At 41.2% G+C, this 25,335-nt stretch overlaps 1 protein-coding gene across 4 annotated transcripts; it reads right to left on the bottom strand.

Moving 5' to 3' along the window:
• Window positions 1-48: 48 nt before the first annotated feature.
• LOC132255457 (alpha-catulin) lies at window positions 49-24,504 on the bottom strand. Of its 4 annotated transcripts, none has more exons than XR_009468182.1 (10): window positions 24,293-24,504; window positions 18,665-18,826; window positions 16,032-16,230; window positions 9,566-9,859; window positions 4,166-5,133; window positions 3,827-4,111; window positions 3,444-3,764; window positions 3,169-3,375; window positions 2,726-3,075; window positions 2,077-2,192 (listed from the first exon to the last, which is right to left on the bottom strand). XR_009468182.1 is itself a non-coding variant. In XM_059751503.1 (9 exons), exons 2-9 carry the CDS (start codon window positions 18,686-18,688, stop codon window positions 2,067-2,069), a joined length of 2,424 nt encoding a protein of 807 aa, XP_059607486.1. In that variant the 5' UTR covers window positions 18,689-18,826; window positions 24,293-24,504; the 3' UTR covers window positions 49-2,066. The 4 variants fall into 4 exon arrangements, 2 of the variants coding, with proteins under 2 accessions (XP_059607486.1, XP_059607488.1); XR_009468183.1 differs by having other exon boundaries at window positions 2,140-2,192; window positions 2,930-3,075; XM_059751503.1 differs by lacking the exon at window positions 2,726-3,075 and having other exon boundaries at window positions 49-2,192.
• Window positions 24,505-25,335: the final 831 nt, after the last annotated feature.

Raw genomic sequence — 25,335 nt, 5'->3', positions numbered from 1 at the left:
CATTCGAATGGCAACCGTTGAACACTCAGAAAAATCTCACCTCATAACTGATTTTCATTTGCATGATTTTATTTTCTTCCATTATTTCACAACACACTCGATTCTCTGCAATATCTATTTAAATTTTTTACGTCTGTGTTTTTTTTTCTTGAATTCATTAATTTTAGCGCTTATAGACGTCATCAATTGAATTTGTTATGCAAAATGGTATTTACACTCGTTTTTCATCTTCTATTTTTTTTTGCAATCGTCTCCTTTTATCATTTGTTTTGTTTGTCAGGTTTGCTAAATTTGAGAAAAGTCAAGACGCAAACTTTGAATTAAATTGAAGAGAGTGAAAAAGTTTTTTTTTCATACACTCAATTTGACATTTGATTTCATTAATAACTTGAGAGTTACATTTAATCATATTTCTCTTTGAAAAATTTCTTCTCCCAAAAATGAAACATCTCGAGATGAGTGACTTTGAGAAATGCTCTTGACAAAAAAGTATATTCGGAAAAATTGAAGAAATTCATGCACACATTCATTTTATTAAATACATCATCAATGTTTCATTATATAGAAAATATTAAATATCTTCGTCAAATATAATTTCCATCACTAAATATTTTGTTCTTCTATATACAAGTATAAAAGCTAATTTGAGTATATAAATTTCATCTCATTTTTTTTTTCATCATGGTACACGTTTCTACGTCGATATATAGTTTTCTCTTTCACCTTCTTCTCTCGTCACATGAATATATGTATTATAAATTGATATTGAGATAAAAAGAGGATAATCATCTTCTCTATCATCGTTACATGATTTTCAATAAACGTTCAAAATGATTTCATAAGAAGATTTCGTGTCACATCGAATCGAATGATTACTTTTCTCTTTCCACACATCTCAAAAATACCTTTAACATTTTCCATCTTCTGTAATTATACATTTCAAGTTTCCATTACTTTTTTTTCACAACAGACAACATTAATATTACTCATCAAATATATACTTCTATATTGTGGCTACACTGCAATATTTCAAATCTCATTATAACGTCTACTAACAAGTCACCCTGTATATATGAATATCAAACTATGCCCTAAAATTCATCTCTTCTGCTGTACTTTTGTAATAACATCTAGGAAAGTTTCTTGTTCTTCAACATTTTTTTTTTGCATGTTTAAATAGTGGCTGCTCGAACGATCTATTTTAGAGAATTCACAGAATTGTTTTCACTTTCTAGATTAGTTTAAGATTTTTCTTCTCCTTCTACTTTCACACCAACAGCGTTTTGCCATTTTTTTTTCGCCTATGCAAATTGGACAACCTGAATAGGAAAGTATTTCCCAAGACAATGTGTTATATTCTTGAAATTGGAAAAAGCCAATATTGGCATAACACAAAACTGAAAAAACTTTGGTTAACCAACATGACAATGGAAGCCATGCTTTAGCTGCGCGATTTTCTCCGAGTATAGCAAAGCTTTGAACTGTAACGGAAAGGAATCAATCTGATTGTTCTTCGCACCCGCATCTAAACTTGAATCTCTTGGCACGTGATGTTCACTATAATAAAAGAAAAAAAAAATCCCGCGAAAATGCTTGCCGTTAAATGTTTCCTTTTCAGTTTTCTATGCCCATATATTTTATGTACACAATTGGAAGACTACCGGCTCTATCTTCTCATGTCTCAATCATAAAGCAAACTCAAAGACCTTAGAGACAACTTTAACGTGTTGCTGAAGGACTACAGCGCGCTGGTGCATCGAAGTGACGTGAAAACTGCGGTGATTACGCCGTCGTAATTACGTATTCACGAGAAATCTCATAAATTTGGGTTATTGTACTAATTTTTTTTTCCTTATTATCGTAAGTCAGTTCCATTCGGAGATTCTTCTTATGCAAATCTGATAAGTCCATCCATGGCTTCTGCACGCGGAGATGAGCATCCCCGTGGGCAGCTTTCGCGAGAGCGCACGCGCCCTTCCTTCCTTGTCTAAGACGCCTTAGAAAAGAAGAAAGGACACGCGAGTCCGCCTGGCGTCTCCTTTGGCTCTGCGAGCCATCCCGTACTGTCACATGCCCCCCTCGGTGCTTGTCGTGGCGCCCTTAGAGTCTCCGGCCGCTCCGGAGCCGCCCTCGTCATCTCTGGAACTTCCGGCCGCCACTCTTCCCGACAGTCCGCTGAAGTCCAGCTTGTACTGTAAGAGTGAAAAAGACGAGCGTCAGATCAGATCGCTATGATTGAGTGATTAGAATTAGTTTGCAAACTGTTCAGAAAGCGCAGCTGCGGTTAGTTTTCAATTAACAATAAATTAATTGGGTAAATTGAGACTTTAGTTTCACGATTGGAACCTTAAAGAAATATTCTGTTGGATAAGTTTTAATAATTGAAATATTTTTATACTACAAAAACAATTAATCAACAACTGTATTCATTTCAATTAACTTATCCAACAGAATGTGATTTCCAGAACTGTAGAAGAAGAAAAAAAAACAATCAGTAGAATTGGCAAAAAGTGCATTAATCATCGTCTGAAAATGTTATGAAAAACTCGAGTGATAAATGAGGATAAACGAGAAGCAGCAAAGCTCAGACTTTTTCTCTCAATTGTAGCCATAAACTCCACCCATTGCATCTCAGTGCAATTTGTGTTCTTTTGTAAGTGTGTTAGTGATTAATTGGCCGATGATCTGCGTTAAACTGGGCAGTAAAGCGTTCAACGATCCTTACTCAAAGTCCTCATCTGTGGCGTGATGTCGTCCGCACTTTTCTCTCTCTTTTTTTTCTTTGTACTAACGTCGGTGGCTAAGGATTGTGTTTGTCTGTTTGTGTTTCCCGCCCACACGCGAGTTTTGTGATTTCTCGATGGGGAAGATAAGAAATGAGAGAAAAAAACGTCCTCATCGCGGTGGTAAAACATTTATGCCAAAATACCCTGAACTCTGTCCTCAAAGTGTGGCCGCGAGAGTGAAGGAAAACAGTGTGAATAATTGAGAATCAGGCACGTGGAATCGACATCACTTGTGTGAGACACTTGAGGAATGGGCAAAAGGCACTTGTTGGGGCATACAGAGCCCATGCTGAGGATTAAAAATTCAACAGCTTAGATCTTGATACTCTGCGACGCCGCTTCATATCCCGAACCGCGACCCCACAAGTCCATGAGGACTCACCTTGTTGGCACACTCGAAGCACGTGGTCACGACCTTGTTGATGACATTCATGAGATTCTTGGTCTCTTGGATGACATGGTCCACTTTGACAAAGGTGGCCGCCTTGCCCACCGTCGGATCCTTCACGGTGAACTGCAGCGTCTGCACGAACGTGGGCACCTTGTCCACGTGCTCCAGCAGTTCCTTCTTCGGCTGCCCCGCAGGAACCTGCGCCCAGCAAGACAGAAAACCATTAGAAGCCAGGCCTCTTCAGGAGCCCAATGTCAGACACTGACCTGATATGAAAATTGTCGCACGACTTTGTACAGCCTGTTGGCCTCCTCAGCGAAATACTCCGCCTGAGTGAAGAGGTCCTGTGTGGTCCTGAGCGTTCCCTCGCCCTTCGTGAACTGATACATGGAGAAGGCCATCGAAGACATATTCTTGGCCCTCTTCACAATATCATTGTTCTCATCGCTGGCCCCATTCCACTTGTCCGTCTCGGCGTCCATCTCATTCGTCAGCATCTTCATCTCCAGACCCGCCTTGGCGATCTTCTCCTGCTCCTCCTGATCCAGTCTCGTTGGCTTCAGCGGCTTCGATGTTGTCCCATGTTTCTGCAACACAACCAGACCATCATTCCCACATTCAACATTATGTCTAAGTCCTCAACTCTTACTCCAGGTCGCGGTAAACTCAGGTACTCCGTCTTGTCCGGCTTCGTCTGCGCCTGAGCCATTTCGATGATCTCTTTCGATACCGTGGACACATCGCTGGCCAGCCACTGCCACATGTCCGCAAACACCTCGAGGTTCTCCTTGGCGATCTTGCTTGAGGGATGTGCCGACAGTGCCCTGGAGGCCGTTATCACCTGCGGTGCGTAGATCTTCAGGTTGATCTCCATGAACTTGGCCTGAACTTGTAGCGTCTCCGACAGCGCGATGTGACGCAGCAGCTTGCAGACCTACAAGGGAGTGATTATTTGGCATCACAGAGGCTAGAACCACGAGATACTCACTTCCAGGGTGTGATCGATGTAGTCGTGAAAGCGATCAGCGCACTCCTGTAGTCGATCCAACTCCTGGTTTAAGGCAATATTCCTGAGGGAGTTCACAATGTCGATTCCCGCTTTGATTACGTGCGCCAACTCCGTGACTTGATCACTAACGGCTAGCACAAGTTGTTGACTGAGATCCTGCCCTGCATTCTGGACACTCTCGATCGCCGCATCGATGTCCGTTGTGTTTGTGGCGAAGGGTTCAGTATTCACGGCGATCCTCAGCAATTGATTCAGCTCCAATTTGGCACGATCACACAGCAGCAGGATGTTCTCTCGGTGCTCATGTGTCGTGTATGCCGAATCTGTGAAGTCCTGCGTCTTCTCCACCACCTTGTCCAGAGCCGCTAGTAATTGATCCCTCGTCTCAGGCACCAGAACCGACGACAGGCCCAGCATGGCAGCCTCGGCACTCCTGCTCGCCGGCGGCAGAAGTTCCCTCTCGAGGCTGGCATACGTGCGATTCTTAGACCGTCCTCCGGCTTCGATTCTCCGATCGCGAACGCTACTGCTGCGTGTCAACTCACGCGTTGGCGCCTCCTCCACGATCTCACTGTTTCCGATCACCTTGGGCGTGGTCTCCGTCACCTGAGGCCTCGAAAGCTCCACCAGGCGCGAAAAGTGCTTCAAGCTCGTGAAGGCGGACGCTCTCTCGGAGTCCCAGTCCACCTGACCCGCTCCACGTGGTGACAGTCTATCAGCCACTGTCTCCAGCACGCCATCCTTGACCACGTAGTGGATGAGATCCATGGCGCGGCGCATCTGGCAGAAGACAGTGTCGCGATTCTCGCGAGAATCCGGACACTCAGGATGGCGAAGGCATGTTTTGGAGGACGTCAAGAGCATCATGGTCGATCGCTCCAGCACTTGACGCGCAGCAGCCATTTGGGCTCGCCTTCGCTCCTCCTTGAGATCTGCCTGCCGATCGCCTGAAAGGACAGAAAGGACATATTCTGAGATCCGTCCAGAAACGGTTGTGATCTTGTTTGTGAAATGATATGAAATAACCAGGAAAAACGCACTATTTCACTGCAAAAACGATATTTATTCCGTATTCAATTTATTTTTAATTTAACATTTCATTCTTTCAGTTGCACTGGAACATTTCACAATTATTGCAGTCTACGATATCATAAAATTCACCCTGTATGAAATCATTTGGCGTGAAATTGGCAGCAAATGGTAGACTTCTAACTAGATTCATCGCGGTATCCTTTATTTCCTTGCTTTTTATAATCATTTCAATTGGAGTAAGGTACTTTTTTGGACTGTATCCAACCAGAATTCCAAGATCATGTTGATCATTTTGTAGATTTTCGCATGCCCACAAGACATTAAATGTATCGTTATTTCTGCGAAGCTCGATTCTCTGGACTTTTGACAATGAAATCAATTCACTTGTGCACATCAATGGCAAAGGATCAAAAAATATTTTTTTGCAAAGAGACGAAAGAAACATCCGATCTCCTCTAAGCTCCGCAATAATAATGTCATCATCACTGTAGATATCCTTACAAAGTGATTCACTTGCATGGTCAATTTGCAGAGAATTTTTCTCTATCACTATTGATGTAACTGTGCTCGTCCTTTTTGTAACTGTGCTCGTCCTTTTTGTAACTGTGCTCGTCCTATGGGAATTATAAGGCAGAAACTGCCAACAATTAACACTGTGGCCGAACATATTGCGGAAAATATGATTGTGAGTCGGAAGTCCGGGCAACAAGAAAACCACTTTCATACTCAAACCTTGAGTGTAATCATCGTGAAGTAATTCCAGATCTGGACAAGATCCATTGAAAATTGTTGCATGAAGCAATCCAAAAAGGCCCGAGAACAGTGTGAAAAGCAACATTTTTCGCCAAATACAGAAATCATACTGAATTAATTCTTGTGTCTTGATTAATATTTAATTGTGTATATTTTTTTTTAATACATATTAAAATCCAATTAATTTCTTTTTGGATCTGTCATTCACATCGGAACATTATGCAAGGATCACATATTCTATTGTCATACAATTTGCCTTGAATGAAGTCAGCTAAAATGAATTTTTCTGCCAACGGAAGACTATTAACTAGCTCTAGAGATTTGTCAAAGATCCTCCTGCTCTCCATCTTCACTGCAGTGACATTTTCCACCAGCAAAGAGTTGAATCCTACCAGAATGCCGAGATCATGCTGTCCATTGGGCAGATCCTCACAAGCCCAGAGAATTAAATATTTTTCCGGATATTTCGCCATTTTCACCGTGAAATCTCGAACTTGGATTCTAGACAAATAATTCATATCGCCTGAACAGATCATCGGCAGTGGATTCTTGTATATCTTCTTCAACTTCGTAAAAAATACAGCCTCATCGCCTTTAAAATTGACAATAATCTGATCATCATCTCTGTAGATGTTGTCACAAGTTCCCGCAAACACATTTTCGTAATTCTTTGGATTCTTTTGAAATTCAATACTTTCAACAAAGCCTTTATCACTTATATACGCGACAAATTGCGAACAATCTACGCCAAATCCAAACATAGTATCAAATATATGATTCCGAAATGGTTGCGCAGGAAGCAAGAGTAAAACATTCATGCTGTATGTCGTAATGTCCTTAAGTTTGTAATCCTCATTCACTTGCGGACAAGATCCGTTGAAAATTTTCGCATCGCGCAGTGCAACAAAGCACAATAGAAGAATGAAAAGCAACATTTTCAGGCAAATGTCCAATTTATACTGAATCAAAAACTATATTTTTCACTTTATTTGGTTCACTCTAATTACACTTTCTTCCTTCAATTGCAAATAAAAACATCATAATGAACACTTTGTGAGTGATTATTGTGCGTTGAGCTCGCTTTTTTTATTCTCCTTCATTATGCTAGATTTACAGAACTAAACAGAAGTTACAGAATTCGGTGAGAGATTTCAGACAAGCCTAAAATGGTTATGATCGTACGGAAAGAACCAAAATTTAGGACATATGAAAAGAGAAACCTTGAACCGTTGCATAACATTTTATTTACAACGAAACATGTCACAATGATTGCATTTTGTGTCAGCATAAAAGTGGCCTTGCTCGAAATCCTCCAATGTGAAATTCACTGCAAATGGCAAACCTTTCACCAGATTCAACGATGTTTCCATTATCCATTTTGTCTTCATCATCACTTCAGCGAAATTGTTTATTTGATATGAATTAAATCCCACCAGAATGCCAAGATCATGCTGTCCATTTGGTAGATCCTCACAAGCCCATAAGAGAGTAAATAATAAACTCTCTGAATTTGATTCAGTACTCCCAAAAACTTCCTTAATGTGGATTCTTGAGAGTGAATTCAGTTCTTCACTGCAGATCATCGGCAAGGGTTTTGAAAATATTTTTGGGCAAAGTGTTGAGAATTTCATCACACTTCCCTTGTGCTCAACTGTAATTCTGTCGTTGATATCGTAAATATCGTAAATATCTTCATAATCACAGCTTTTATTGTGAATATATGGTATTGGATCCTTAAAAATCGTAGTCTTTGAGACAATGTTCTTCTCATCCAGCGTAAGAGCACTAAACACCCAACAATTAACACTGTCGCCAAACATATTCCGGAAAATATGATTGTGAGTCGGAAGTCCGGGCATTAATAAAATCACTTTCATCCTTCCCTTCTGCACAATATTTTTATGAAAATCATCTTCAACATCATATTGATTTACAACTGGACAAGAGCCATTGAAAATTCTTGCATTAAGTGATTCGAACAAGCACAAGAATATAAAAAAAGGTAACATTTTAAACCAAGGGCCAAAACTGTAATAATATAATTTTGTGCGTATTTGAAACTTTATATTGCGTAGGCTTGTTAATTTTAATAGGCATAATAACAATTTTTTCTGTTGTCAAGGGAAATATCGTCCTCATAATGGAGAATTAAGTGGTTTTACGGATTTTTTTTTCAAATATTTATTCCCTATCTTGTTCTCTATTGAAGCTCACTTAATTACAATTAAACATGTCACAATGATCACAATTTGAGTCATCATAAAAGTGACTTTCTATAAAATCATCAGCGGTGAAATTTTCAGCAAACGGAAGACTTCTCACCAAATCCAGACCCGTTGTCCTGATTCTTTTGTTGTTTAACAGCAAAGCAGTTGCATTTTGCGCGAGGAGTGAATTGTATCCTATAATCATGCCAAGATCGTGTTGCTCATTTGGAAGATTGTTGCAAGACCACAAAACTATGTGTATTTCCTCTTTAAAGTCGTTTGAATCGCCTATTATTCGTGGCTTTGCTCGGATTGCAGATTTCCAGTTTAATTCCTCTGTACAGATTAGTGGCAAAGGATCAAAATATACTTTGGTGCGCAGGGAGTGAAATTTCAGCTCTTTCTTCTTATTCAATACAAGAATTCTGTCCCACATGCTGTTAAATTCTTCACAAGATTCATTTTGTGGCGGATTGTATTTTTTGGCCATTTTGCTGAATATTATTTTTCTATTGGATCTTTGAGTTGTTTCAAAATAAAATTCCCAACAATCTGGACTGTGTCCAAACATATTCCGGAAGATGTGATTATGCGTTGATAGTCCGGGCATTAAAGAAATCGGTATGAAGTTTCTTCCATGTAATCCATCTAGACTGAATTTTTCCTCCACTTCTGGACAAGATCCATTGAACACTTTTGCGTTTGGTAGTCTGAGGAAGCTTACGATAAGAACGAACCTCAACATACTTTGCCAAAGGTCAAATTAATACTAGTTATTCGTGTTTTAATGTCCAATGTTTCCTGCTAATAACAGTCATCATCATTAGATTAAAAAAATTTATAATGACAATACGGTGAATAAACTCAAGGGTTTTCCAGTATTAATTTGAAATTATGTTTCTTTTTAACAATTTATAGGCTAATTTTTCAACTACAATAAAATATCGCATATCAGCACTCTCTGTGTCAGCGTAATAGTGAAGTGATTTAAAGCGAATCTCAGCACAATCCAGGATTTTCCAATTTTACCTCACAGTTGTTCCAGTTCAGTGTGAAGAGTTGTATTGCAATGTGCTAATATTCATATGTAACTGAAAAAGATCGTTGACAACACAATCAGAAAAAACCGATATAAAAATTCATCTTGCATTCCAGCCATTGCATAAAAAAGGGAACTTACCCGAGATGCTGTAATTAATTTTCTGTCGTACTCAAGTTAAGCAAAACTTTGATTGAAGTTGACAAAATGCTATCGTCTCTCACTGAACACAGAGGCACGAATAAAGCGCGACGAAGTGACCAAAGAAGAGCCAATATATAAACTTTTTAATTGCTTTGCGTGAGACTTTTGCACCTGCGAGACGAGAAAATTGAACACCTTACTCACCAGTCACATGGGCGAGCTCCACCATCTCCGCACCGAACACAGAGAAGGCCTTCACGAACTCCGTGAAGTTGGCCACTTGCTCCATGCGGCACAGCGATCGGGCGACGCGGTCCTTGGCCAGCAGCAGTTGCTTCACCACCACGATGTCCGCGAGCAGCAGGACCCGCGTGACGGAACTCAGAAGGGCCCTGGCGGCCCTGATCATGGCACTTCGGTCGCTCAGCGGCCCGTCGGGCGGCGGATAGCCGAGCGGATCAGTGGCTGTGATTTCGCACAGTCGCTCGATGGAGGAGCCTGCAAGAAATGAGATTGGATGGTACAATTGAATTACTGGGGAATCGATTCCTCTGCTCACGAAATGAATGGCTTATTGGATTTCGGAAGGTGTAAATACACTGCCAGAAAGCAGTGTGCTTTTCAGTCACACATCAAACAGGAAAAGCTCTGTCCGTCACGTCGCCTGATGTGTTCAACGACAAAGTGCAAATCGGCGGTGCAAGTAATTGTGTAAATAACAATGTATTAAGACTCCCTGCACGTGAGCAAGCAATTGTGCGCTCTTTGTGAGCTTCATAATTCAATATTGATCTTTGATCAGTTGATAAAACACAGAGTGCGTGCATAAAGAGGCTTTCAATGTTATGCACATGAGTGATGATGAAAAGCCTGTCTTTTGCATGAGAAATCACAATTAAGTTCAGTGTAGAAATTCTCAAGTTGGATGTGACGACATCCTAAGCGCTGAAGGAGTGAAAATTGTGAAATTATTCACACACACACACAAACACGTTGAATGGGACGGAAATGACGACAGTCATAGCGGAATTTCCATTTTTCACACGGCTTGCCTAGAGAGCATTTCGCATTCGCCATTTCCACCATGGAGTGAATGAGATTTACACCCAAAATGTCTCATTAAGGGCGGATTTGTGTGTCACTTGAATTTATCAACCGGAGAATGATGAGAAATGCTGAGGAATTTTGCACTCTTCAACTCCGAGGGGAGACTTTTTCCACTTTATTCTCTATCTTCACACTTTCTCACGATGAATTTTAATCACCCCAACTTTACTTAAGCTCCCCCATGAGAGGGCGAATAACTTCTCATTTAATCAGGGAATCATTTCTTGACGGTTAGGCGGATTTGAATTTAGTTTGGCAGGTGTCATAGAATGCGCGAAAAGTGTGGTGAGAAAAGGGGAGAAAATATAATACAACTTGTTGCCAAGAACCTGGTTCATGTTTTCCACATCATTGAACGATAATTTTTCGGAAGAAAAAAGATGGCCGAAACTTTTCTCGGCAAAAATCACAACTCATTGGATATTCTGTGTGCGGAATTTTTGGGGGCGAATTAAACTGGCCGTAAAAGATATGGCTTTTAGGCTCTCTTCCCAATTTTGACACAGATGTTCCAGGCACTGATGTGATTTCCAATGTTTATTGGGGGTGGCCTGATATGATGTTATCAGACGCTTAATTTCCCCGCCGAGATAGCTTGTCACTCGCATCCGGCATGGCAATCACACGCTCTCGCAGCCCGGAAAGTGCCAAGAGTCACCTTCAGAAGACTCCCACGGAATCTCATGTCATGACTATATGGGGATGGATTTTAATTGCAAAAGGGGAGACAAAATTGAGAAAGACGCCGAAAGGGACAATTTTCCCTCCCTCATCATAAATCACATCGTCATTCTGTATCGCAAGGCTTAAATTTCCCTCTCACACAAAATTAATAAATTCTCCGCCCCGCCGCCCTTCAAAATGCCTCTTCTCAAGTGACGATGGCGACGTGAGAAGAGGCGTCCTCAATGGAAATTGCTATCCCCACGAGGCATGAAAAGTATGACGAGATATGTATGAATGGTTGGGTGAAATTGTGAATTTTCCCATTTCACAACACGCACTCACTATCACTCCATTCGCAGTGAAATAAAATTTCCTGCAGGCACTTCTTTTCAATTCCACCATCGTTTGCTATTCACTCGAGCACAGACAATGGCTTGGCAAAGTCTCTGTTACGGAGCCTCACCTCAAAATGGGCATCGTGAACTTAACGAATTCCAACTTAGGTAAATTAAATTTCCGCCCAACACATTGTCAGAATTTTGAGGAAGTTTCATGTTGGACTGTGTGCATTTTCCGGGAATTCCCACAAATCCAGCAACAAACCCAGAAGAGTGGTTACTCCATGTGAGCATTATCCATTATTCATGGTAATTGCTGTCTTCGTCTTTAATCCACTGGGAATTGCAACGAAAGTTTGAAATTTAATGGATTGAATTCTATGTAACGAGTAGCAAATTGAATGCTTATACGGGAGAACAGGGCATTGTGAGTTTGCAATTACCTCACACAGAAGGAAAGGTAAACCTTATCCCAAGGATTGAAGCTTGGCTTTAAGGTTTAACAAAAGAACAGGAAGAGACAACAGGCACTTATGTGGGCTCCTTTGCTTTTGGAATAATAATGAGAAGGATTCAAAAGAAGAATGAAAGCTGTGGTAAAAGCACTCAAAATCTCTATTCTCTCACTGCATTTATCTGTCTTCCCATGCTTGACTATCTTGTAAAATTCAACTCTGATCCCTATGATGAGGCGCTGGGAAGCTGCACAATTAAATTGGCAGGAGCGTCCAAAGTGGATGGGGCGTCGAATGGCGTCAAAGTGATTGCAATTAGGCGGGAAAATCAATAAGCGCATGTGACACGGTAGCTATTAAGGGTGCAACACCAGGTAGAAATTAAGTTTATCGCCGTGGGTGGAGACTGTGGAGCACGGAAACGCAAAAGAGACCCACGCCAACATGGGGGTTGCGGGGCAGTGAAAGCCAAATGCGTCACACTCACGAATTAACAATTGGCTTTCTGACGGAGCCAATGCGGAAAAAAGTGCGCCACTCTATGGCATCTCCATATAGGCAATTCTGATCTAAATACGAGAGAAGTTTTTCCGCCATAAATGATTAATGGCGCGGGTTAAGCAAACCATGGCAGCTACTGTGAAATTCATGTGAATAATTCAATTACCTTCTCACCCACATCATCTCCGAGGGTGACAATAACTGTGGCGGTTTAGTCCCAGAGAGCGAAGGCTTTTATGACTCTGCAGCGTGAATTTTCACAAATGCGGAAAAAGCTCGACTTTTTCAGCTGGATTCGCGCGCGTCTTTCGACAGTTAGAAAAGCCATCCCGCGTGTGCACAAAACATTAGAATTATATCGCACGAGAATTTAATTTGCACTTTTTGCTTCTCATTCTCCACTCATCGTAGCTTTTTAATGCATGAAAATGACAAAAATTTGCATTTTCACCCAGCTTAAAGTGACAATGGAGAAAAGTGTTTTTGAGTCAAAGCGCTTTTTTTTTGCTAATAATAATTTTGTACGTCAAAAATCAATTTTATGATAAAATACAATATTTAAAGAGCTCTCCACAATCGGAAAGTTCATCAATTGATTGATTTTGTGCCCATTCGTGACTGAATAGCTGCAAAAATGAAGCAATTGAGGATGCAAAGAGGACTTCGTGGAGAGTTTGTGAAGTGAACATAAAAGTTTTTACGCGTGAAAAGTGTGGAAAAAAATCCCACGCCAGCTGAGCAATCTCCATGATTGATTTGTCCGCTCGGAAATGTTCCGTGAATGCCCTGCATCATTGTTCTTGCGGATCACCTGAGGAGGGTAAATCCCTTAATTCCGGACACGAACGCGCACTGGCAAAAACTCTTTCTGGCGATGCCGTGAAAAATGATTGAGAAGGTGGCAAAAGTAGGTTGGCGCGCGACGAGGCATTCGCAAGAGACACTCAAAGACCCAGATACAAAGGGTGGCATCGTCTTGAGATTTACACCCACCCAGGGCACTAATAAGGAGGACACCAACCCAGCGAGACTCCATTAGGAACGTTCGTCGGCACAGCATCATCGAACGCTGGAGTGTTCCGGCGTGAGACATCGATTTTGTCGTGCGAGAAATAACTTTTATGAGCCTCTCACGTTATCGTGGAGAAAGGTGAGCCGCCCACCCACCCACTGGGCGTCCGTGGTTGGGGTGGAAACACACACGAGATTCTCATCAGAGATGCTTTTCAAATTGACACCACCCTCATTGGGTGAGGAGAGACTTTCATTCTGACATTTTATTGCCTTTCCCTTGTCGTGGATTCGTTCGTGGAATTGGAGAATACTTTCTCAGACGCGTTGTCTCATTTGCAAAATTGATTTCCATTACATAAACTCTCCGATGGGCTTTGTTTCAAATACACATTTAACTCTCTTTCTCTCTAAAAACCAATCTGCATAGCAAAAAGGTGATTCGCGAGCATTTTTTTTCTGGCTCAGCTAAATGGTGAAAAGAATGCACAAAAGCTTGTAAATGAGTCGCAAATCCAATTTGTATCTCCTATGTGGCTTCTGCAGGTAAAATGGGCAGAAGTGGCGGAGTAAGGGGCCAGTAATATAAAATCGATGGCACAATAATAAATGTAGAATTGAATGATGAAATTTTCGTTGACCTATTTTGTGTCCATTTGCCAGCGTCACTAACAATTTCTGACTCGAAGACCGCCACTCAGTGTCTGTTTCATGTTGTTTCGCCACACGAAATGAGATTCTTTCTCTCCAGTTTGTCCCTGAGTGCCAATTTACATGAAATAAATAGGAATTAAATCTCCAGTAGTACTTTTTGCAACACATTTTCTCTCTGTTCTCTCATTTCTTTCCCTTTACACAAGTGGACAATGAGGCCAAGCCTCACGAGAAAATGCAATTAGGGAGTGAAAAGAAGAAAAAAAAAGTTCTTCCTCCAATTCTTTGAAACTCCTTCGTTGTCCCCTATCTTTACACTCCCAGCACAGAATGATGAAACTTTTCTTTGCCAAGTGAAATGAGAATAGGTGAAAATTTTCCACGAGTGAAAGTAACCCTCATTGAAGCTCACAAGTAATCCAATTGACCCTCTCTCCGATATTTCACTTAAGTGGACACTAAAACACATGATGACTCTCGTGATTATTGCTTCCAGCCGAGTTGAATGTCGAAAATTGTCTCTCAGGGCAAATTGAACAGCACTGAGGAGAACTTATAGCTAAACATCAACTCTGTCAGTTCTCAGAAAAGGCAAGCCTTCAATCTCACTTCATGTGACTTGGCAACTCTGTGTGCGAATCGTAAAATTTCGACTCTCCCTGCGCGCCTGATGGTCCCAAGGAAAGCCACCCCATATCAACTCGATGGCATCTGGCTGTGCCCAGTGCGTGTCCCAATTAGAAGGGATCGTCTTTCGTGGCCTCGCTGGTAGTATTTAACGTGCCAAAGCCCTAAATTGCAGTAATTTGCATTTGGCACCCGCGTGGATGTGGCAATGCTGGGTGGCTCTGAACGTGCCACCGAAGCCCACTTCGCGGCGCTCCAGCTGACGCAATTGGGCCACCCAGCGGGTGGCAAAGCACCCAGCATGTTCGGCCGAGTGGGTGGAGGATGTTGAACCCACATTGAATTACGACAGAGTCATCATGAATGCAGAATGCGGGATGCAGTGCGGCAAAAAGCTCAGCAATTTTTACCCTTAACTTCTCTTTCCCCAGGAAATTACTGAGAGATGATTTTCTTTCACACAAGACGTGAGCAAATCATCATGATTTTGGTACTCAGGATAACCCTAAGATTCTGTCAGAGAACTCAATATTAGCATTCCTCCTGGCAACAATGGGTCATGATGTGAAGTCTTGTGAAGCGCATTCCTCTGTTTATCCAATTTAATTGCTCTTGACTCTGCACACAATGAATTTCATGTTACTGATGGAACACTGCGCCTTTCCCATTAATTCACTTCCATGCACAGAAATACAGAAGGGACATCATTTAAGGAATTACAGCTGAATAAAACATTAATTGTTTGGTTTCATTTCTGAACAGTGACGGTAGTTTTGTCAATTTTAAGACTCATGCTGAGCAATTCACGTCAATTTCAGTGATTTCGTTTGGTCTTGTCATTGATTTTTCAAAAAAAAAAAATTTCCATTCCATCGCCATTCAGTCTGACGACTGCCTTGAAATCATCTAACAAGTGCACAAATATTGATTCAACAGACATTTTACAAATCCTTCTTATAATACTCCATCTTCACCACGTTAGTTGTTACATATTTTTCATAATATGCTGTTTATCTGCACAAATTGCCTGGCATAAATGTTTTTTTTTTTATATGTAATAAAAGATATAAAAATGTAATGTTCATTTATCTACAAGCCCACCAAATCGTGCAGACAATCGTTTTTTACGCACAGTTCCCGCGTATTTTTGCATTCATTTTCAGATTTGGGGTGAGCGTCGAGCTTTAACACACTGAATTGCTTCATTGTTATCCACCCACGCTTGTCACTCGCCCACCCCGGGGAAATGGCGTGGGAAATGCGAGTGAGACACGCAATGAAATTAATTGAATTGGGGGAGCTTTTAGTCACCTGCAGCGCGAGCTTCTTTGCATGCGTCGTACATGTCTTGCTTGATTTCCGGATTGTCGTCCGCGATTGTCTCGCCAACGGTCACGAATCTCTCCACAGCCAAATTCACCGCCTGGCCCACTCGTCCGATCGCCCTGAGGGTCCTTTCAGAGCTGATCGACGGCGACCGCTCGGATCGGTGCTGCACCAGCGTGGACACCTGAAGGAGAAACACAAGAAATGCCCAATTTAATTAGTGAATTGCTGATGGCAAAAGCTCCTTTTCACCTTCAAAAGTTTCATACTGCCTGACTTGATATGCATGATAATAAGACACAATTTGACATTTATACAATGAACGATGAAGTATCTCTTTTGATATCACATATTTCCCTGTCTGTCTGCTTTTTGTGTGAAATGAATTGAGTTTTCAGCTCAACACATATCACATAAAAGTTAATATGTTATTTGAAGGAACTCCTCAGCTTTTGGTCGTGACAGAAAGACATTTTGAGTGGAAGGGATGTGATTTTAAAATTTGAGCTGTTCTGCGGAAATAGATTCCGTGTTTCGCAATAAATTTCCTCACCGAAGAGAAGCACCAAATATTGATTCAGCACACTAAAAAGCAGCCTTTCCTGCCACCCCCTGAAAACTCAGCAAAGGCGAGGGTGGGTCCAAGTTTCCCCGGGAAATGGCTCGAGAAAGAATTGGAAGTTCTCGTCGCCCCAGGACAAATGCGCTCTTGTGTGTATGTGTGAGAGGCCTGGAAAATGTATTTTCTGCTGACCAGCATCAATTGAATCTGCCACAGCAAATCCACAGGGAATCCCATAAATTCCACCCTCATACAAATTTGTCTGGCGACGACCTTCAAGGAACTTTCGGTGGTCGCACGAAAGCTATTCTTTCGCTCAACGTGCTTCACTTGAAATTTCAAATGAGGAAAAAGCTGCCAGATTGACACTTTGTGAAAGTTTCTGCGAATATATCACCTGGAGAAAGCGATTATAACTACATTATTTCTCTTAGGTATGCATATTAAGCTTTCATAATTTGAAGAACTGAGGAAGAAGACAGAGAACGAGTGATAGAGTTATAATTTCTGAAGAAACTCGTTGACTCTCCGTAAGACTCGCGAGATGAGTGTAAAGTACAGAAAATACGGTGTGATTTATTAAATTTCCAAGAATAATCTAATTTACTCAGGGTATATGCAGAGCTTTTCCAATTTTCACGCTGTGTATCAGCGCTCAAACAAGCAAAAGCTGCTGCTAATTGGCAAAAACACTATCAATTTTTTTCCCAGAAAAGTAATTAAATTACTCCAGCACCGCCCTTAAGAGGTGTATTGCAAAAAAATACCATCAACAGAGACTGAATTTGCAATTATGACCCAGTTGAGAAATAACACGCATTTAATGAGGAAAAGGACTTTTTGCAAACTCATTAAAATCCGGGAAAAAAAACGTGGTTTTATGAAAATGAAAACTCTCCCTTGTTATTCATATTCTTTCTCGTTAGTGAAAAAGTGTGACTTGGTGGATTGAAAAGAGTGACTTAAATGTTGAAATGAGGACACAATTGGATCCTTCACCTTTCTCAGATGGGCAATTTTCCTAAATTCACCCTCACATAGCATTATATTGTGTGCTCAACAACTCGAAAAATCAAATTCAGACACTTTTAGCCTACATTGTTGCAAATTTTCCCTTACTTTTCACTGTTTTTCTTCATTCTTTCAGCTTGTGAATGCCGCAATTCACATTCTGATAGTGTTTTTATAGACCTTTGTCAACCGTAAAACTCTTCCATGCGTGAAAAAATAATTCAGCTGAGTTCCATTCTCATCATTTCATGTCACTTGTCTGTTCGAAATGAAGATTTAGAGGAGAAAAATGCCCATCATTCGCGGTCCAGCTGAAAGTCTCTTGGGGCGCACACAGGCTCTCATATTTGGGGAAAATTTCTAATTTGAGACACTGGGGGAGCATTAACACTCCTGATTTATTGCTCGGAAGAACATAAGATAGAGGAATTCACTTCCACCTCAGCTCGTCTCTCAGGTCCATCAGTCATTTGAGCGCATGGAGGCTGAGATACGACCTTATCTCGTCTTCGACATTCTCTGGCAGACGAGGAAAGTCAGTTGGGGAGGAATTTTATCATGCCCGCCGCAGCTCCATGTCACATGATGCCTCAGAAATCCCTTGCTCGCTCTCGCAGGCATTCTTGAAATTTCCCCAGAGCCTCCTTTTCTCCCTCGGCGAGTGTTCGTGAAATATTAAATCCCATCAATAATCACCCAAATTTCACTTCCTTTCACAACTTCACCGCCTCATTCAATGGAAATGCGCCATGCAGCAATTCGAAGCTGAATTAGTGATGGTCGGGAAAAAACGATGCGGGAACTTTTAATTAAAATTCATTTTGATATATGTACATATTTTGCAGAGAAAAAAAAAACACAAAAACATTTTGGGGAAAATATGCGAATTTGGTGCAAGATTTTGGCTGATAATGCGACAAAAGCTCTCTTCGCATAAATTTCTCGGGGTTTATTATGGTTTTCGATGAGATTCCCATATTTATCAATTTTCCAAACCACATGTGATGAAGAGTGAGATTTTGGCTGATTATGACAAACTTTTTACCTGTCTTCCATAAGTAGTGGTCATTTTTCTGGGCGTCAGTTTGCTTGCTGCTCTCAGAAATCACCTCATTCACAACACCCACAATTTTGCCACACTTGATCCTTCAGCATTTCGCCATTTTTCACGTGAATTTCCACTCCTTTCTCATCTGAGACTGACACACTGGAAGGCCCAAGAAGTGAAATTTACAGTCACAGTGAAAGAGAGATTTCCCAGAAACAGCGCACTTGGCAGCTTTTCACACGGACACCGTGACGAAAATCTCAAAAGCTTCGCGCAAACAAACAGATTTGCACTCACGCTTTCAATATTCCAGGAAAACAGAATAAATTATATCACAGAATGATTTAATATTCGCAATACAAAATTGACTGGTAAATGTTTGCATGAAGATATAAATACAAATGCTGAAATGGACTTTCTTTTCCACCCACTTTGCCTCTAGAAGTAAATTCTTGTCTTTGGGAAATCCACTCTGCGACTAAAGGGTTCCGCTTTGGCGAGAGAGAAAAAAGCTCAGAGCCATTGTCCAGGCCATATATCACCACTCCTTCGCCATCCCATCAGCCTTCGGAGCTTTGACGTTGTGGACACTAAACAACCCGATAAAATGCCATTTCCGCCCTCCATTGAGGGTGGAGAGAAAATTTCCACAATAAATATCTCACAAGCATGAAAATCTTATCGCGGGTGCGGCAGAGGCTCTTATCCAAGAATATCTAATGAAATTCCAAAGAGGAATTCGAGTGTGAGTCTCCATGTGTTTGCAACAATTATCCAATTGTTTAGCACGGTGATTTGTGAGGTCTGCCGTGGACTCTTTTACAACCACCCCAAGAATGGTGCGCCACGCGGGGTGGCATTTATTTATGGGGAAACTTTTGATTAGAAATGCGAGAAAAGCTTCCCAGCGATATGGCTCTGCAGCGCAGGCGATTTCCATGCAAATTTCTCGGACGTCAGTCCCTGCAGGCTCATGAGGAATTTAATTAACTATGGTGAGAGGAAAAGTTCTCACCAGTGGCGAGATAAAGTTGAACAGCCACCCTGAGAGTCGGCTCGGCGCAGTTTATCGGGAAAGTGCAAATCTTTGAATTTGTACTCGCAATACTTGAGAATAAATCACGCAGTTGGAAATATAGCTATTGAATTGTGGTAAATGACGAGGCGTGGGAGGGAAAGTTTGGGGGTTGTTGTGCACGCCTGAAGTATTGAGGGAGCAGAAATATCTTGCCTGGGTATTTGTTTTCCTGCAAAACTTTCCAATGAATGCTCCTCCCGAGAGAGATTTCTATTTTGAGTCGCCTGAGAAACTTTAGAAATTCGTCCCTCTCCAGACATTCTTTCACCATAGCAAAGAAGCTTAGACGAAGCGTGTGTGTGTGTATGTACATGAAATATCGATTATGCTGTGTGTCCTAAGCAAAATCCGAACATCGAAAAGTTGCCCCAACAAATGCAAAAGCTTTAACGAGAGATAGTATAAAAATGAATTTTATATCTGCATTAGACAATATTCATGACTTTTCCGTGCCGATTAATTAATACGTTGGGAATGTATTTTATAGAATATGGCAAATGGAAAACACGGACTTTTATAGTCACGAACAATCATAAATTCTTATCGATGTGAAAAGTTGGTATGGATGGAATTTTTTTCTCTCTTCGACAAAGCAAAATCTCAACAGTTGATGTGAGGAGAAAAGTTTTCTGATTCGACCGTCAAAAGCACTTCAACTTTAGCGGATATTCTCACTTTGTGCAGTGAAAGTTGTTGTGTATTCATTTTTTAGAGCATGATTTTTCTTGATATATTGTGATGGTTAATTTAACCTTTCACGAGAATGTCTGCAATATCATGTCATGAAATCTAATGTGCGCTTCAAATTCCATGTAAATTTGAGCTAAAGCTCAGCAGACAATTTCAAACAAAAATTTATACCCTTTGAGAAACATATTTTGAATCAGCAACTCTTCTAACTGCATTTCATGGGGTTTTTTTTTTTAAAGAAATTGCAATATTTTATTTAAAATATATATGTATTCTTATATTTTTCCATAAAGAATTATTTATTTGTTGGAGTAATAAGAATTATTGTTGTTTATCTGTATTGTTCAACAAGTAGTTGTCGTATCGAAATGTGTCGCAAAACAAACCATTCATTTAATAGTACACCTAAATATCGAGGTGAATATTTGAGAATATTTTGCTCTTAGTTTTGGTTCAAACAAAAAAAATCCCAGATAGAATAATTGCATATCCAAGACACGAAAAGTCCTACGGCTTTGGTGATGCAAGGCGAGTCCTCGACAATTTGTCAATGATATTGGCTATAAAATAGGGTGGATTTATCTCCCCATATATTTTGCCGTGCAATTTTCCCCAACGTGTGTGAAGGGCAGAGATAATGGCGCGCAAAGAAGCCAAGCGAGCTGTTATTCTACTCACATTTCCCGCGAAACTATCCAGTAAAATAAATTATCCTCGACTCGGTGTGGTCACTATGCGAAATTGAGGGTGGGTTTATAAATAAATTTGAGGCATTATATAACTGGGAAATTGTCTATTTATGGACTATTATGCCACTGCACGCTCAACGTGGCTGTAAGAATGACTTGCGATAGTTTTTTTTCCGCCACCCCCGGAATTTTCTCCTTCGCAAATACACTTCCTCTTCTCAAAGCCATTTTTCACCCACCATTCACAGCTATTTTCCAACCCAGAATTTATCTCTCTACACCCCTATTTCGCCATCAAGACGAGCAAAGAGAGCCACGCGAAGACGAAAGAATGGCGGGGCAAAAAACTCGATCTCTGATAAAAAGACATGTCGAATGACTCTTGATGGGTGAAATGTATCAATTTCACATAAAATTTCACGACATGTGCCGTCAAAGTCGCATAGTCATTTGGCGGGCGGTTGGAGGAATGTGTCCAGAGGCCCCGGGGTTAGTTTTCCCTCCAATTTACTAGTGAGACTTCAGCTGCCCTCCTCGTCTCGGTGGCCCTTTGTTATACAAATGGGGCTGGTCATGGTCTCGTGGCGTTTTTTCATCCTCTTTTGTGTCTTATTGTTATTGTTTGGCGAAAAAGAGGAAATGTCACATTTTTCTTGTCAGTTTTTTCACACTCGAAGGGATAATAACTGGGCACTCTGTGGCGGACAAGCTCAGAAGACGTCTTGGCTCACGCCCAAATCCACTACAATTCTGCTCATTGTAATAAAATATTAGTCTTAAAAACATTTTGTTATTCTGAATTTGACAAGGAATTTCAATGTCACTTTCGACACATTCGATTGAATTGAATTTTTTGTGGTTTTTCCTGATAAAATTTGTGTTATCATCTTACTTGTGAAGCTCTACATTCTCTGAACGTATGTATTATTAATTTCACTCAAAACAAATATAGGTACACCAATTATTTCCATATTATATGCGTGAATGAAGGTATGCTTGAATTATTAATTGCACCCAACGAAGCTTCGTTGCAATTCTGGACAATTGGCAATAATAATGTGTGTTGGCATTGTTATGGTATTAAAATACAATTAATAAGGAATTAACACAGTACGACTTGCAAATATTATTGTCAAATCTAAAGTGAAATGTGGAAAGAAGAAGCATGCTTTGTTAATTGTTAATTTTCCGATTCGTCAAAAGACATAAAATAAATGACATAGAATAAGAAAAATCTCTAAATTAGATCAATATTCCGTCAATTCCAAATTAAGAACCTATATTTTTTATCCCGCTAACTTCTATCCTCAATCTCTTAATGAGATCTAAAGCCAATTCTGGAGCAAAGCTCTTAATGTTGCAGTCTAGAGTTCTGCTTGAGCTTCTCGAAGACATTTACACTAAACTCTACTAGTTGCTATCCTCTTCGTCCTTTTATTGGCCTCTCCTCTCATCCTGGAATGTCTTGGACCCTGGACAAACAGTCCCTAGATGGCTTTGCATATCCTATGAGCGATCTCTTGGCCTCACCACCCTCAGCCAAACCCCAAGGCAAAATAGCGCTCAGCCGTGACACGAGGAAAAAGGCAAGATATTGCTAATGAGGGTAAATGGTAGTGCTTGCCGTCCATGACTGATGGAATGGATTGAGAGTGTCAATTTTTCCAGGACAGCCAGAGAAAATTTTGCAGCACACCCTGGGCGAAAAAAAGGGGGAGATGCGATGGCATATTCTCATGGGTGGGCGAAAGAAAAAGTCACGGGGAAATGGAAATTCGATACTATCACTCGGGGAGCGTTCAACAGGGTGAACAGAGAAAAATGTTGCTGGCGAAGTGTTACACAAAAGAGGTTAATCCAACGTGCTAAGAAGATAATTCAATAATGGAATTTGAATTTGTGTGCCAATTGAGTTTGTTGCGTCACACCGAAGCACATTTGAGATCTCCTCCTGTCGGGCAATTTATTGGGACATGTTTGTGTCGTTTATATAATTATTTCAACTCCAAAAATGCCTCGAATGTTACGCAATGGACACTATGGCATCTCTAGTAAAATTCCCCACAATAAATTATATCAAATTTTGGGGTTTTCCACCGATTTGGGGGCTTTAGGGTGGTTTTAAATGTAACAGAGAAAAAAGTTTATCTCTGGGATTGTTTATTTGGCAGAAATACTGGACAATGGAGAGCCTTGAAAATCCCCTAATCAATTTCTCTATGCTTTCCCAGCTATGGTAATGGGATTTGGGGAAAATGTAGTCATACATGTTTTAGGTAGTTTTAAAATTATTCATCACAGCTTCATGGAAAGTTTTCAACGATGGCACAAAACTTGTTAATAATCTAGGAAAATATTTGTTTTTGTTCAACTTTCAACCTGAAATATTTGATACGCTTTTGCGGACTCACAGAGACAATCTCTTAAACTAAAACAACCATACTGAATTTGGATGATGGCAGAATATTTTACCGCAATATTCACTAAGTTTAATTTAAGCTAAATAATTCTCCTCACCCATTAAACTTATCTGAAACACTTTATTGCCTATGAACAAGAGCATAAAACACTTTCAAGACGGTGAATATCAATTTGTCTCTCAATAAACTCTACAGTTTTAGACGTGAATTAATAATGTAGAATGTCTGAAGTGATTTCGGTTGCTTCATCTCTTCGAAGCTGAAATGCAAGTTTATCACACACACGCAAATACATCAAGAAGCTTAAAAAGCTTCATAGAAATTGATGAAAACTGGAATCGACTCGGAGAAGTCGCTTTAATTGAGAGTTAGAGAGAAACAGCATCTGCGACATCCGAAATCCGATTGGAAGTGGGCAGAAGAGAGGGAACAATGGGGATGGTTTCGACTTTGCCGTTGACATTTTCGGCCACAATTTTCCCTTCAGATCCCGGAGCGCGACTCCTTTGTTGTGCGAGCTATTTTTGGGGGAGAGATTTCACGAGCAGCCCTGACACAGGGAGAAGATATACGATGTGATGTGTACATGAAAAATGGGAGTAAGGCAAGTCGCAAGAAAAAAAGACCCCTTCAACTCTAACCCCAGCACAAAGATGCTCCTGCCAAAGTCGCGCTCGCCAAAAGCTGCCTTGTGCGGAGATCTGGAAAGTCGCGAAGGTGAATTTCCCACCCCTTCACTTTGCACAACCTTTCTTCTCTCACACCACGAAATTTTCCACTGTGCACTCTTTGAGTAGGAGCCACGACCTTGTGATGCTCGGGATCTTCGTCACTAGGACACCGGGGAGAGTTTGCTCTCGCAATCCGTGGACTTTGGGAACACTATAAGCGAGAGGGTGGTCAGTGGGGTGGGCGAGTGACACTAGAGAAATATTTATTGCAGTCGCTGACGGACAGAGAGCAACGCGATCGGAAGACAGTGTGCAACTGGAGGAAAAATTTCACTGCCATCAGCAGCCCCGGACAATGTTGGGGGTGGATGCCGTGGTGGGGATATTTTGCGAACTTCCCCAATTCTGTGCGCGCTGAGTTGGGGGCGAAGCTGCTGTTTTCGCAGGCATTTGGGGAAATTCACTCTGAAAACAGTGACATTGAGTATTTGCATAAAAAAAAGACATCTGAAAAGGAATTGTGGGCGGAGCAGTTGCGTAGGCGTCGCATCCAAGAATCTTTCCATCGTTGTCAGGTAGGAATTGTCAGAGAATTAATGCCAATTTCTACATTAACCTTGTAAAAAGACCAGGAGAACAGAGAATGGCAGGAGTTTTGAAATAAGAACGTCTGAGGCACATTTCGTCTTCGACACATAAAATGAATTGGAGGAATTACGAGTGAAGACAAAATGTACAGAGACTCCTTCATTCCTTGAGACTTGAGTGTTGCACTGCTTGAGAAATGATCGACAGATCATGATTAAACACATCATCATTGACCCAAATAGCGCGAAATATGTGAATTCCTCATAAGCCGAGAGACAGTGTACGGCGAAGCCCCTGTGCCTTGCACTCTTCCCCGCCGAAGCCGTAACGAGGCAATTTGCGGAGCTGGATGGTGGCATAAAGTGTCTCTGGAGGTGAGGCATTACCACCTTTCCACTTACGCAATTTGCCAGTCCCTCCCTGGCGCTGGCGGGGAAAGCCGAGGCGCAGCTGGAGCCGAAGGGGAGGCGCGAATCAATACCCAGACGCGGTCGTCGCAAGGGACGCTGTGGTGCAACAGTTTGGCCTTCCT

Source organism: Phlebotomus argentipes, unplaced genomic scaffold, assembly GCF_947086385.1.
Source record: "Phlebotomus argentipes unplaced genomic scaffold, Phlebotomus argentipes genome assembly contig_5, whole genome shotgun sequence".
NCBI lineage: Eukaryota > Metazoa > Arthropoda > Insecta > Diptera > Psychodidae > Phlebotomus > Phlebotomus argentipes.
The sequence above is the reverse complement of the archived record's forward strand: the minus strand, read 5'-3'. Positions and strand labels throughout refer to the sequence as shown.